The 13,828-nt window shown below is 37.8% G+C and overlaps 1 protein-coding gene across 6 annotated transcripts in view; it reads right to left on the bottom strand.

Moving 5' to 3' along the window:
• The window catches only part of LOC126754034 (protein cappuccino), a 122,498-nt gene that overhangs the window by 27,719 nt on the left and 80,951 nt on the right, over positions 1 to 13,828 (bottom strand). For all 6 annotated transcript variants that reach the window (XM_050465884.1, XM_050465887.1, XM_050465886.1 and 3 more), the window contains one exon: positions 3,619 to 4,185. In XM_050465884.1, the coding sequence (XP_050321841.1) occupies positions 3,619 to 4,185 (567 nt within the window). The remainder of the gene's footprint in view (positions 1 to 3,618; positions 4,186 to 13,828) is intronic.

Genomic DNA, 13,828 nt, shown 5'->3' with positions numbered 1-13,828 from the left:
CTGCCATATAAACTGAACGATCGCTTCTATTGAAAGTTCCTTTATTTGATATCTTCAAGGAATTTGTCATGATTTATTGTCCTAAGCAGCGGTACAGTCTTCGAAAAAACTGTTCAAATCGGACCACTATAGTCTATAGCTGCCATACAAACTGATCGATCAACGACTTCAATTTTTCTAAGATTGTAGTGACGATATTAGATTCTAGTACCGCTCAATTTTACTTATGGACAAAGATCATGTTCTTCATACCATTTTATGTAATCATTATTTGCACACCTCGTCTATCTGTTCGAACGCAACTTAGGTTTTCAAACCTTGAGTGCTGTGCTGCTAACTAAATCCAAATTTTTCAAAGGCCAAATTTTGATAGGTGCGAAGACATGATCATGTGATCTGATATAAAATGATGCTCTCTTCTTCTTGCATAGACATCGAACATATCTCAAATGGTTTTTTGGAAGAGGCAGTGCTTGGTCGATTATTAACCCATTTCGTTTTAATGGTCACAATTGTTGTTAAAAGTTAGACCTCCATCATCTTGTAACATATTGCTCGAGAAAAATATTCGCCCCTATCGACAACAGAAATTAATATTTCTAAATGATATCAATATAGTATATTGGTCGACGTATTGTTTATACTACATTTATAATAAATATTTTATGAACCAAAGATGTACCATTTTGGTCGACCACTTTTTGCCATTTTTCTGCTAGAGATATTATTCTATCAGTGTGTTCCTTTCCACTCCCACCAAACACTGAGCAAAATCTTTCGAGGCGTCAATCCTGGCTTTGCGACCATTTGTTGAGCTTCACCAAGCTTGGACCATGATCTTTTTCGCACATTATTTTCGTATTTGATCCATTTTTCGTTTCCCATTACCAATCGCTTCAGAAATGGTTCGAATTCATTTTGTTTCAGCAAAAAATCGCAAATGTTAATTCCGTCCCCTAAATTTTTCACAGACAATTCATGTGGTATCCAAACATCGAGCTTCTTTTTGTAGCCAGCCTTTTTTAAATGATTCAAAACCGTTCGTTGATGAATGTTAAGTTCCTTAGCAATGTGATGGCTGCTTATGAGATGGTCCTGGTCAATCCTTTCCATAATTTCATCGACTTTTTCAACGATAGGTCGACCAGAGCAAGATGCGTCTGATACAGCAACGTCTCCGTAAACTTCACAAATTTCATTGGTTTAAGTTTAGTTTAAAAGGTGAATAAATATGAACATTCTAAGATGCCTTTGTTTTTCCTTCATTCATATTGAGCCTTTTTTTAATTAATTCGGAATCCTTTTGTCTGTTTTAATATTTTATACAAAAGTTTAGGTCTTTTATTTATCGATTGAGGCAGTGCAAGGTTTCGAGTGTCAGCTAGTATGTATACATATATAACATCATAACAAATTTTCATCTTCGAGCTGCTTTTAGGAACAAGCTTAACAAAGCAGATTGTTCTCTGCTTACGATTGTTTATTCGACTGGAGTTGTGTTGTTGAATTCCGGTCATAATTTTCAGCGAAAAAGAACGGTCAAAATATGAAAATATCTCACTTATTACTTCTTCGGACTTTTACAGTCTCACAGGCGTATCCGTTGTATTGTAAGCCGAGTGTTATTACGATGCTCTTCACTTTATATTTGTCAGTAATCTCGATAGTTTCAGTTATCGCATGTCATTATGTACCTATGCCGTTTGGTTACCATTCCTGTAGATGCCTTATATTGAGGTTAAGTTTACTATGACCTTAATATTCTTTGCTGTATGTAACATTCATTGGAGTTTTTTCTAAAACTTATACAACTTATACAAAGATAGATAACTATTACAGATCCTATTTTATATAGGGTTCTGTAATGGTTATCAATCTTTGTATTTAAAAAAAAAACTCTTTAATCTCATGGTTTGAAGAATGTTCCATGCTTTAACAAAGTATTATTTTTAAAACTTGAATTGGGAATATGTGGATCTTTTTACTCATCGTCTGCTCGACAACTCTCTGATAAATGTATATTTACTCAAGTTCCTTTTGATCTTTCTAAGTAGTTTCGGCGGCCTGTGATTATTATTGCCTGGCTATATGAGTTCAGGATCGCTTATATTTAATACTTGTAAGGATTACATTTGATCTAAAACTGGAATAAAAGAATAAATTATGTATTTGGACAATAAGGAGCTTTTTATACCCAGAACAGGGGTTTTTAAGTTTGCCACGAAGTTGGTAAGGCCTAGAAGAAAACTACGGACACTATAAAATATATAAAAGAGTCGACTTATCCATGCCCCTCTGTCTGTTTGTTTGTATATACGCGATCTAATCTCTCCGTTTTCGAGATATCGACCTGAAATTTTGCTCATTTGACAGGAATTATCGTTTAAAGGAACGTTATAATCTTTTATAATCCCATTGAAGGAATAACGCATTTTAATATTTTTCCTGGGTACAAAAAAATCCGAGAAAGTTTTAGAGGTCCCTGTGATTATAAGAGCTTATCTTTACGAATACGGGATCTCTTATATTTAGTCTACATATATTTAGTCTATATACTACAGGTAGATCTAAAACCGGATAAAAACCATATCTTGTGTTTCTTGGAAAATAAACAGCTCTCTAGAGGTTGGATAGGACATCTTTTGACATTTATACACCGTTACATTTTTAAATAATAAAAAGACTGCAGAAAATCCTAATTCGAAGCTAAATTTAACACACTGTGCGACTGTTACTCTTCCAACTTTGCAATGTAGTTAGATTAACTGAGCTTGTGGCATCAAAATTTATCAACGCAACTTAAGATATTATTTCATAAAATTCACTTACAGTATGCGACAAAAGTTTTCGCATTCTCGCATAAATTTCAAGGAAAACTTAAGGCACTTTATTAACACTGCTGCAAGAATTTAAACCTTTCAATTACCTACCATTTAACGGCATTACTCTGCTATGTCGCTTGAATTTTTTTCTTGACTGCGCACAATTAAACCGTTTTTTTCGCAGCGAAAAGCTAATCGAAGATTATTTGCCTCAAACATCATTATAAAATTCTACATTAAATATTCGAGAGCTGGAAATTTCCGTTCTTCAAAGTAGGTAACTGAGGAGCTGAGGAGACGGCAAGCGCTGGAAAGGATGAGCGCGCATTGAGTAAGATTCCTTATACTTTTACTTAACGGTAGGTACGTTCGACTTGGCTGATTCTCAAGATTACAATTTCCGCTTACAATATGCGTCAATATTTAAACAGAAATTAAAAGAGAAAATTTCGTAGAAGGGAAAAAATCTTTCGCACAAAGTGTGAGTAGAAAAAAATATCAACACACTCTGATAAAGTTAACAAAAGGTAAATACCGGTGCATGAATAATAAAAACGTGTGCAAATTTGCGCACCAAATCACACACAAAAGTGAGAGCGGGCGGGGAAGCCAGCCGGCAGCGGCGGCGAAGAAGACACTACACAATGCCATAACATCCTTTCGCGGCACACTCATTTGACAGGACAAAGGCGTTGCGGACTAAGTAAAGCTAGCAGTAGGGTACCAAGGCAAGCACAGAGGCAGTCAGGCAGAGAGGCAGGTTGGCATAACACAGGCACACGCTTGTTTTACTTACCTTCGAACTTTTCATACGCAGCGAAGCTTAACTTCTCCGGCACATAAGATAGACGCCGACAGCCGCTGATATACTCCAAATGCGCGGCCATGCCGGTGGCGCTCGCACTTCCGTTTGCATTGGCGTTAATAGCGTTGGCGGCGGCGGCGGCTGCTGTAGCTGCTGCCTTCTCAGCCGTGAGTGAGGCGACTCGTTTGAGTACATTGTTGCTGGGTGTGGCGGGTGTTAAAGGTGTTGCTGCTGTTAGAACGCCAGTTTCTGTGGATGCCAACGCTCCTGCTGTTGTAGTTGTTGTTGTTGCTGTAGCGTTCGTAGGCGTTGATGCAGCAACTTCCGATGCTGTGCCAGTCGCCGCAGCCGCTGTCGCTGTGGTTGTGGTTGGGGTAGACACGCTAGCGGTTTCCCGTTTCGTTCTTGTCGTTGGAGGCGGTGTCGCTGGTGTTGGCGATTGTTGCTGTAGCTGTTGCTGAGACTGAACAGGTGTTTGCGATGATTTAAACGAAATTATAACGGTTGATTGAGTTTCTGTCGAAGGCGGCAACTGTTTGCTGTTCGTTGTGCTGGCATCTGGCGAATGTGAAGGTGTTGTTGTAGGCGGTTGTCGGTGTTGGTGGTGGTGGGAGTGTGGTATCCGCCGGTGAAACCATGAAAGAAACAAGAAAAAGAAAAACACACGTTTCTTTGTTAACAAAAATGAGACGAACTTATATTCTTTGTAATTGTTTGCGGGCTCTACTTTGGCGGGCGGTGATGAGCCGGAAAAAAGGAAATGAAAAGAAAAAGGAAATCAGCAAAAAGTAATAAAAAATCCATATAAAAAAATAAAGAAACAAAAAAAAGAACAAATGAAAGGCAATGAACCTTGCCAATAAACACAATAAAGGGATAATAAAATAAATAACCTCGGAAAAACAACCCCAACTGCGGCTTAACAAGAAAGAAACATTTGTGCCGTGGTTTGCCTTAAAGATGCGTTAATAAGAAGTCGATATATGTATATGGTAGATCATGTTTACAATTTGTTGTAAGCGAGCTAAGAAGCTAGACCAAAGTAAAAATTTCCGCATGCTTGGTAGTTTGATGTGGATCCAGTTTTACTTTGTTTCTCGCGATGCTTGCGCTTGAATTGCTTTGAGAAACACAAATGCTAGTAAGATCGGTAGAAAGTATTCTACCTAGCTGATAAAGACACGTAGAACGTGAGATCCCACCTTTTACGCTTCCGTTACTGCTATTCTGAGAGCACCTACACTTAAAGTACAACTTTTCAAAGCAACCACCCTGAGAAAGATTTAGTTTGGTAGATGAAGGAAAAAGTTATTAGAGCTGTGACACGACTCTCCACGTAGATACACAGATGGCTTCAGACGAGCAAGCTTCCAACTAATAATGATTCTTCCCGCAAGAGAGCGGCCTATAGACGGATATTGAGTACCGGTAGTTTCCAGTATAAAGCTTCAGTTTACCGTCCACTGTCGATTCAACAGATTAGTAAAGATTTCAGTTTTGGCATCGGCATGTGAGCTGGCTACAAATCATGCCACTTAAGGAGCCTTGTGGAGATCGGAGTAGCGGTTAGGTCTACAAAAAGTTTTTCTTCGGGAGAGTAAGCTTTCAACTGATATTGTTTACAGTAGCTTCCAGTATCAAGCTACAGTTTATCGTCCACAAACGATTCAATAAATTAGTAGAGTTTTCAGCTTAGCTTTGGTTGGTTTGCTTCGGAAGAGAGAGCTTTCAAATATTAACGATACCTTCCAAAAGAGAACGGTCCATAGCGGGGCGCAACTGGTAGCTTCCTATATCAAGCTCTTGTTTAAAGTCTTTAATTGGTTCAATATATTAATAGGATTTATAGCTCGGTTTCGATATGAGAACCTGATCTTCAATCCTTAAAAGATCGCTGGTGGAGATCTGAGTAGAGGGTATTTGATGAACTAAACTCGAAAGATGCTAGAAAAAGGAAACCTTATCTAAGAATTCTGAAAGAGAGGACAACTCAAAAAGAAAACGGCCTGTAGACGGTTGTTGGATACCAGGAGCTTCCAGTAGCAAGCACTAGTTTACCGACCACGGTTGATTGAATAAATTAGTATGGTTTTCAGCTTGACTACGGTATGTGAGCAGACTGCAAATCATAACCCTAAAGGATCCTTGTGTGGAACGGAGTAGCGGATAGGTCTACAAAAAAGGTTTGCTTCGGAAGCGAATGCTTTCAAATATTAAGGTTGTTTCGGAAGAGCAAGTTTCCAAATAATAATGATCCTTCCCGCAACGGCCCATAGACGGATGTTGGATACTGGTACCCAGTCGAATCAATAAATTAGTATAGTTTTCAGTTCAGTTCAGTTCACCTGAAGGATCCTGAAGATCGAAGCAGCGGGTAGGTCTACAAAAAATGTTTGCTTCGGAAGAGAAAGCTTTCAAATATTAAAGATAACTTCCACAAGAGAACGGTCCATAGCGGGACGCTTATAACCGATGGCTTCCAATATCAAGCTTCAGTTTACAGTCTTTAGTTGGTTAAATAAATTAGTAGGATTTATAGCTCGATTTCGATTTGCTAACCTGATCTTTAAATCGTAAAGGATCCCTGCGGAGGTCTGAGTAGAGGATATTTTATGAAGTAAACTAAAAAAATGCTAGAAGAAAAGTAGCATATCACACAACTCTAAAAGAGGCTTTAGGATTGACTCGACTTGAACGAATGAACAGCACTCGGAAATTGTACCAGTACCATGATCGGAAGAAGTTTTAAGAATGCGGAGCTCTTTCGGAATTTGTTGAAGGAGTGCTTCACGAGGAATGTATTTGAAGTACAGTAGTCTTTTTTCAATCTTATTTCTCGCTTCTTCTGAACGGTTTCAGCAGCCAACAACTATGCGTCAAAAGTAGACAAATTCAGGTCAGCGAACTGGTGGTATGTCTCATACAAACTCTGGTTCCTGGTGATTTTTGGCAGTTCTTTAGAGCTTGAAGAATCAGCTTATTTATGGTTGATGTTGTTGTAGCGGCAAAAAACATTCCTGAGGTAAGTTCGAGAAATGGTGCCGAGTTGATAGTCCTTGACCGTATAAAATTTCGAATTCCGGTTACTTAAACCCGACGGTCGTGGGAACAGAATTTAAGTATGTCCGTTAATTACAATAAAAATATGGTGATCCTATAGCGTCATGTGGCAAGCCATAAAATTATACTTCTACATCTAGCACGCGTTTTATATTACCCAATCCTAAAGAATTTTTCTTTAACCACGCATCTCTTTTCCCAATGCTTCGACACCCTTAATTTTTTTATTTTTAAGTTTCCGGGTTTTGTACATAAGTATTATAATATTTATCATTACTTTTTTAATATTTTTTAACTTTTATGTTTATGATTTTTACAAAAATGCTCAGTGCAAAGACACCAAACAGTATCCCTTAAGTAAGTCGTTTTCCATTTACCCACACCAAATAGGCTATCCCTCTCTCATCTCCGTCAGTCTCGAACGGCTCATTTATTTAGCCGAAGCCCTTCTTCTCGTTCGTGAAGTGTTTGTAAAGTAACTTGATTTAATTAACAGTAAAAAAATGTGCACAAGTACTTGTGTTTGTGCAACGAGCTTTCAATATAATTGTAAAAATGCTTTTAAGGTCAATAAACATGAAAAGAAGACGCAAGAAAAATGAAAAAATTATCTCGATAAAAGCTTAGGCAATAACGTTTAAAAACTTATCGTTGTGAGAGAGGGAGACGGAGAACCTGCAAGTTTGTTTGTTTGGCGGTGTTAAGGGTAAGAGGTATAATTAATATGTTTGCATTTTTTTGGGTTGAAGGATTTTAATTAGAGGCTAACGGATGCTGTTGGAAAGTTTTAAAATAACAGCGCATTTGCATACAATTTACAGCTGATAGGCGTATTGATATGCCGGAAAGTTTTTACAGAAAAAAAGGTTATTTATCGCAATTTTATTAGAAAAATATTATGGATGATTGTTATGAAATCAATTAAGGTATATTTTTTTAAATAATTTTGGTAAAAAAATGATTTTTTATCGACACTTTCGAGTTTCTGCTTTGTTATTATTAGTAGCGAAGAAAAGTTGTAATGTAATCTAAAAGTTTTTCAACAAATACACAAGGCCAAAGCATTAAGTTGGTGTTGCTATTGTAATAAATGTATCACTAAATTACAAGATCTGTCGCAAAAGAAACAGGACTGTTAAAAAAAACAACAAAAAATTAATATTTTTCAAAAGTTATATTTTTTTATTCAAAGTAGTTTCCTTGTGCTTCAATACAGCGTTTAGTCCGGTCAATTAGCATTTCAAATGAGTGTTTAAGGTCATTTTTCGGAATGCTCTTGAGAATATCGGTCGTCGCCTTTTGGATAGCTGAAATGTCCTGAAACCAGTGTCCTTTCATGGGCAAATGAAGTTTTCCAAATAGGTAAAAATCACAGGGTGCCAGATCAGCTGAGTAGGGTGAGTGATTAATGGTTAATATGGAGTTTTTTGTCAAAAAATCAGTGACAAGCGTTGACCGATGACACGGCGCATTATCGTGCAACAGGCGCCAGGACCCTGCCTCACGGTATTGTGGTCGAGCACGACGAATGCGTGACAAAAGACGCTTCATAACACCAAAGTAAAACACAGCATTAATCGTTTGGCCAGGTGGGACGAACTCTCGGTGTACAATACCTCGGAATCGTAAAAACAAATCAGCATTGTCTTTGTTTTTGACTTCTGAAGACGACCGACTTCTGATCGTCACAGAGGTCCTCACGACCTTCTTGGAATCGCTTAAACCACTCATGCACATTACTACGGATAGGCACTGATCACCATAAACTTTTTTCATCATTTGAAATGTTTCAGTAAACGTTTTCCCAAGTTTAAAACAAAATTTAATATTTGCTCTTTGCATTTTACGACCGATGACCAAAAGCTGCTGTCACTTTTTGATCGATAACATCGATTGTAGTTATCCAATTGTCCTTAAAATTTTTACGAAATGTCAACAAGAGACCAAACTTTTTATTTCATATACCCACGAATAGGTGGCGCCACCAGCAACAGTTATATTTAAAAAGTTCTGTTTTTTTTGCGACAGACCTTGTACTTTATACAAAATCATATTCTAAAGTATATTTTACTCGCAACCAAACTTGTTCGTAAATGTCATAAGTCAAAATTTTAATACAAGATACTATATTGATTCGTCTTATTGAATAGATGAGGTCGGCAGTCTTCCAGCAATCGAAGAGCCGCGACCCGCTACCAACCACTTGGTGGTTTTTGTATCAATTTTTCTTCTACTCTGAACAACATTACATGAGGTTAAGCGGAAATTTGTTGTTTTAGTTGTACCCCTCTACGAGGTTTTTGAAATATTTGCTCTATTTATTTGAAAAATTAAGAAAATTTAGTGGGTCCTCAAAGGGACTTCTGCGCAAGGAAGAAGGAGTAGGTAGAGATATGTATTAGCCACAACTCCAAGGCATGAGCTATGCCAACCTCAACCTCAGCAGCTTTAAATATATAATCAACCTCCCTAAGAACAAATTCAAATTACAAGCTGCTGGCGGAAGCCGACGATATTGATATCATCGGCCTCAACACCCGCGCCGTTAGTTCTGCTTTCTCTAGGCTAGACAAGGAAGCACAGAAAATGGGTCTGGTAGTGAACGAGGGCAAAACGAAATATCTCCTGTCATCAAATAAAGAATCAGGTCAGTCATAACTTTGAAGTTGTAGCTACCTATTTAGAAACCAGCATAACACCACTAATAATGTCGGCCTGGAAATTCCAACGCAGGATTGCTCTTGCCAACAGGTCTACTCGGACATTGAATGAAGGCAATTGAAAAGTAAAACAAAAATTCCCGTCCTGCTATATGGTGCAGAGATGACAGCAAAAAAACGAGTTTTCAGAAAAATTCTGCAGAAGTTACGAGATATATGTCTAAGCGAACAGCGGCTAGAGAGGACTGGATGGATGAAAACACTCCAGCTCTGAGATTCGACCAGCCTTAAAATTAGACCTGGCTTCGCTTTAAGGCCACGTAGCGAAAAGAAGAAACAGGCACTCGGCTATAATCGCGTAAGCAGGTTTAAATTATAATCAAAAGAGGCTACCTGTATAAGAAAAATAATGATAAAAAACTCAGCCATACTTTGTCTAACGAAATAGAGAGGACTGGAATCAATGATTCCAGCTTAAAATTAAATTTCGGATGGAAACAGGCACACAAAGATCTATCAATCGGTCTGACTATGTATTGGGGATTTCAGTAGTTGTAAAATGACGATCTTTTCGGAAACGAAAGAAGATAAATAATATATTTATGATCTCGCTCATATAAATAGACAAGGAGCAGAGCAGTGGAACGCAGAGTTCAGATGATTAACCAGAACTTCTGAACTGTGACAATGTTATTGCCGCTTCATCACCGGGTTATGAGAAATTTAGAAAGGCGTGCCTAAAAGACAAAAATCCTGTGTGTGCTGATGGTTCCTCGGCCAAATTAGTTAATTCGTCGTCTATGAGCTCATAAAATACTATACGTTCGACCTCTCAATTATCTCAATATCATTGCTTGAAGAAAGCGAGTTATGTCATAAGTATACTCTGGCCATTCTAAAAGATCGTTGATGCTATAATCGACACAAACTAACATGAGTTTGGCTTCTTAATATTGCGTATGGGATCTGTTGGTTGAAGCTCATGGAACTTTAAGGGCCGCTTTTTCATTGACTGGTTCGCAGAAATCTGTCAGTTAAATTCTATATAAAAAACAAGGTTATATACCGAAAGAAGGTGTCTTGGTTAAGTTAACCAGAACTTGACTAACAGATGGTTGCTAAGGCGATATTGGCCGGAACCGAAATTGGATTACTTGTCCACTTTTAAATCAGTTGCGGTATCAAAATCGGACTCGGCTTTCTTATCGATAAGACTAGAAATGAGTACTCTGCTCTTAAGAAAGTCAGCACAATATATACAAGGAGCGTTCCACAGTAAACAGGACTTAAAAAAAATAGAACAAATAATTTTTTCGGCAAAATCAATTTATTTTATTCAAAATAGTCTCCTTTTGCTTCAATACAGCTTTTTGCACGGTCCAAAAGCATGTCGAACGAGTGTTTTAGCTCGTTGGCCGGCATGGTCGACAGTATGCCGGTGCAAACCTTTTGAATGGCCTCTACGTCTGCATAACGCTTTCCTTTCATGAGCAAATGCATTTTTCTGAAAAGGAAAAAGTTGCACTGTGCCACATCAGGTGAATACGGGAAGTGGTTAATGGTTAAAATGTGATTTTTGGACAAATAATCGGTCACAAGCGTCGATTGCCGAGAGCAATTTTTGGTCGTCAGTCAATTTGTGCGGAACAAACCGTGCACACACCTTTCGTAAGCCCAAATGTTCGGTCAAAATGCGATAAATCGATGTTTTGGAAATGTTCAATTCCATTTCCATGAATTTCAATGATGATTTCGGCTGATTTTTGATGAATTCACGCACAGTTTCGATGGAATTTCCGGTGTTCACGGATTTTGATTGGCCCACATGTTGATCGTCATTTATGTCCTCACGACCAATTCTAAAACGTTGAAACCACTCGTGCACTCTGCTACGGGATAGACAATCATCGCCATAAACTTGTTTCATCAATTGAAACGTTTCGGTAAAAGTTTTACCAATTTTAAAACAAAATTTAATGTTGGCTCTTTGTTCGAAGCTCATTTTCGCACCGATAACACAAACATACTGACACTTAAACGCAATAACTTCACTTGCAATCGATGAAATGTCATGAAATTCTCACAAGACAATCGATAAAGATAGCAGATTCTAACGCACCAGTTGACATATAGATGGTGCCACCAGGTGGCGCTATATTCAAAAGGTCCTGTTTACTTTGAATTTGAGGGATTATCTTCACGAAATTTCGTATAGATTATTATTCAAACCGTCGCCACAATCGCCAAACGTACTATTAGATCGAACCATTATATCTTATAGCTGCCATTCAAACTGACCTATTAAAATCAGAATAAAGATTTTGTTTTATCCTTTTTTATGCTATAAAAAATTCAGCTGTGTTCTAACGGTAGTTAACGTTTTTTCCTTTTTTTCGGAACTTCGGAAGCATAGTGATGGCTGTCGAACTATGGTAGACTCTCTCAGAACTACTTAGTTTGTAACAGGACCAATATTGAAGTAGGAATGTCTTAAAATGCATAAAGAAGTTATCTCATTATCAGTATTACAACTTCTTGTATTTACTTCGAGCTTTTGCACTAGGAATGTTCTCTAAATATTTGGTAATATTTCATGTGTATGTATCCCCAATTATTGCGGTTGCAATTCCGCAACCATTTATTTACTTCGCATACACACGCACTGTCTCGTCGCTAGCCAAATGGAGTCGTGTATGATCTAGGATTTTTTGGTCAAAAGGGTATTTAAATAATTCCCAGCTTGTGCCGAGCACGTGTGTCTATTATATGCATGTGTGTGTGTGAACACAGCTGATGCGGTGCATGTACACAGCTCTTACTTATATCCAAGTAACGGTATTATAATTGTAAACGAATCGTTTCTACATACATACATCTCGGTCTCCTTTGAGCTTGTAGCTTTTTTATTTTGTTTGTGTGTGTGTGTGTGCATGTGCAAAATGAAAAGCATCCACTGAGGTCACATTCTCACGTCCACTATCAAATTTTAGCCAGAGTGAATTTATATGTGTCTGTATGTGTGTATGTACGTTCGTATGTCTGTTCACATGCAACTCAATTGCGCCGGCAGTGTGTTAAGGGGTAAAGTAAATGTTTTTGCCGCATTTGTTTTGACTGGGTTAATGGGTAAATAAATACTAGCAGCATGCGCCTAAAAGCCGGTCATATGTGTTTGACCTACCATATATGTATGTGTATGTGAGTGTGTGTGTGTAATGTGAGCGCATACCGTAATGGCACGTTGATAGGTTGGCGCTGTTTATTTATTATTTTTACGCAAATGGAGCGCTTAATGGAATGCAAACACGGAGCAGCAAGTGGATGAGCTTAAAGACTTAAATATTTTTATTAAATATTATTTTATTTTGTTTTGGTTTGATTGCCTGTTAAGGCCTCAGCCTTTGAATGCAAATATTTGCAAATGTATTAACTGAAAACATATTAGAAATACTCGAAAAATTACTTGAAATGTTTTTGGAAAATAAATGGTATACCGAAGGAAGAACTTACACAGAGTGTAAGGGCTCTCTTTGCAAATGCAAACAGACTGTTAGTTGGTCCCCAAGGGATTCAGTATTTATGTAGCTATATAAAGGTAGGCTTCAGTAAAAGTATTCAATTAACATTTGCATTCAATTGAAGGTCTTATTTAGGTTTGTTAGAATGATTCGATTTAGGTAAAATGTGCACCGTTATGTTCGAAAACTTGCTGTCATTTTGAGGGTATTTTCGTAATATCCCTCTCATAGAAACTCTTGTCGCTATTGGCAAAAACGTGCCAAAGTCCATATTCACAAGTTTTTCTTAAGGCAAATTTTCATCAGCAAACTCATTCGCCATAGACGAGAACAGATAGTAATCACCTTTGGTAGACTTATAAAAACTTCTCAACCAAGTTCTCTGAGCTTCTGGCTAGTCTCATTTAAACTATTGTCTCTATTAGCACAAAACTGGGATATAGACTATACACAAGTTTCTCTTAAGTCAAATTTTCTATCAGCGAAATCATTCGCCATAGACGAGAGCAGATTATAATCACTTGGTGCCAGGCCCAGACTATAACGTAGACTCCATAAAAACCTCTCAACCAAGTTCTCTCAGCACCTGACTATCGATATATGTAGAACACAATTTTTCTCCTATTGTTCAAAGCTGGCTGCTTCTGGACGACAGCTTCCTTCTGATGGTCCAATTTTCGACAGTACAGGTCCGTATTAAGAGTTTGGCCGTGGAGAAGCAGCTCATAAGAGAGTAGATACAATGTCAACTCAACACTACAAAATGCAGAAACCTTTCCGACTGTCAATTTTGTCTTACGCTGGCTAACGACCGCTTCTCTTGACGTTTGTCGTAAGTGAAAGGAAAAATGTAGAAACGATTCGTTTTTAGTGCGATTCAGCGTCAAATCGCTGATTCGGTTCATGAGTTTGTTTGGCGTTAACTTTGACATCACTTGATCACTTACCAGGTTTGGACTATAA

This window comes from Bactrocera neohumeralis, chromosome 3 (assembly GCF_024586455.1).
Source record: "Bactrocera neohumeralis isolate Rockhampton chromosome 3, APGP_CSIRO_Bneo_wtdbg2-racon-allhic-juicebox.fasta_v2, whole genome shotgun sequence".
Classification (NCBI taxonomy): domain Eukaryota; kingdom Metazoa; phylum Arthropoda; class Insecta; order Diptera; family Tephritidae; genus Bactrocera; species Bactrocera neohumeralis.
Note: the sequence above shows the minus strand (reverse complement) of the source record. Positions and strands in the feature narration are given on the sequence as shown.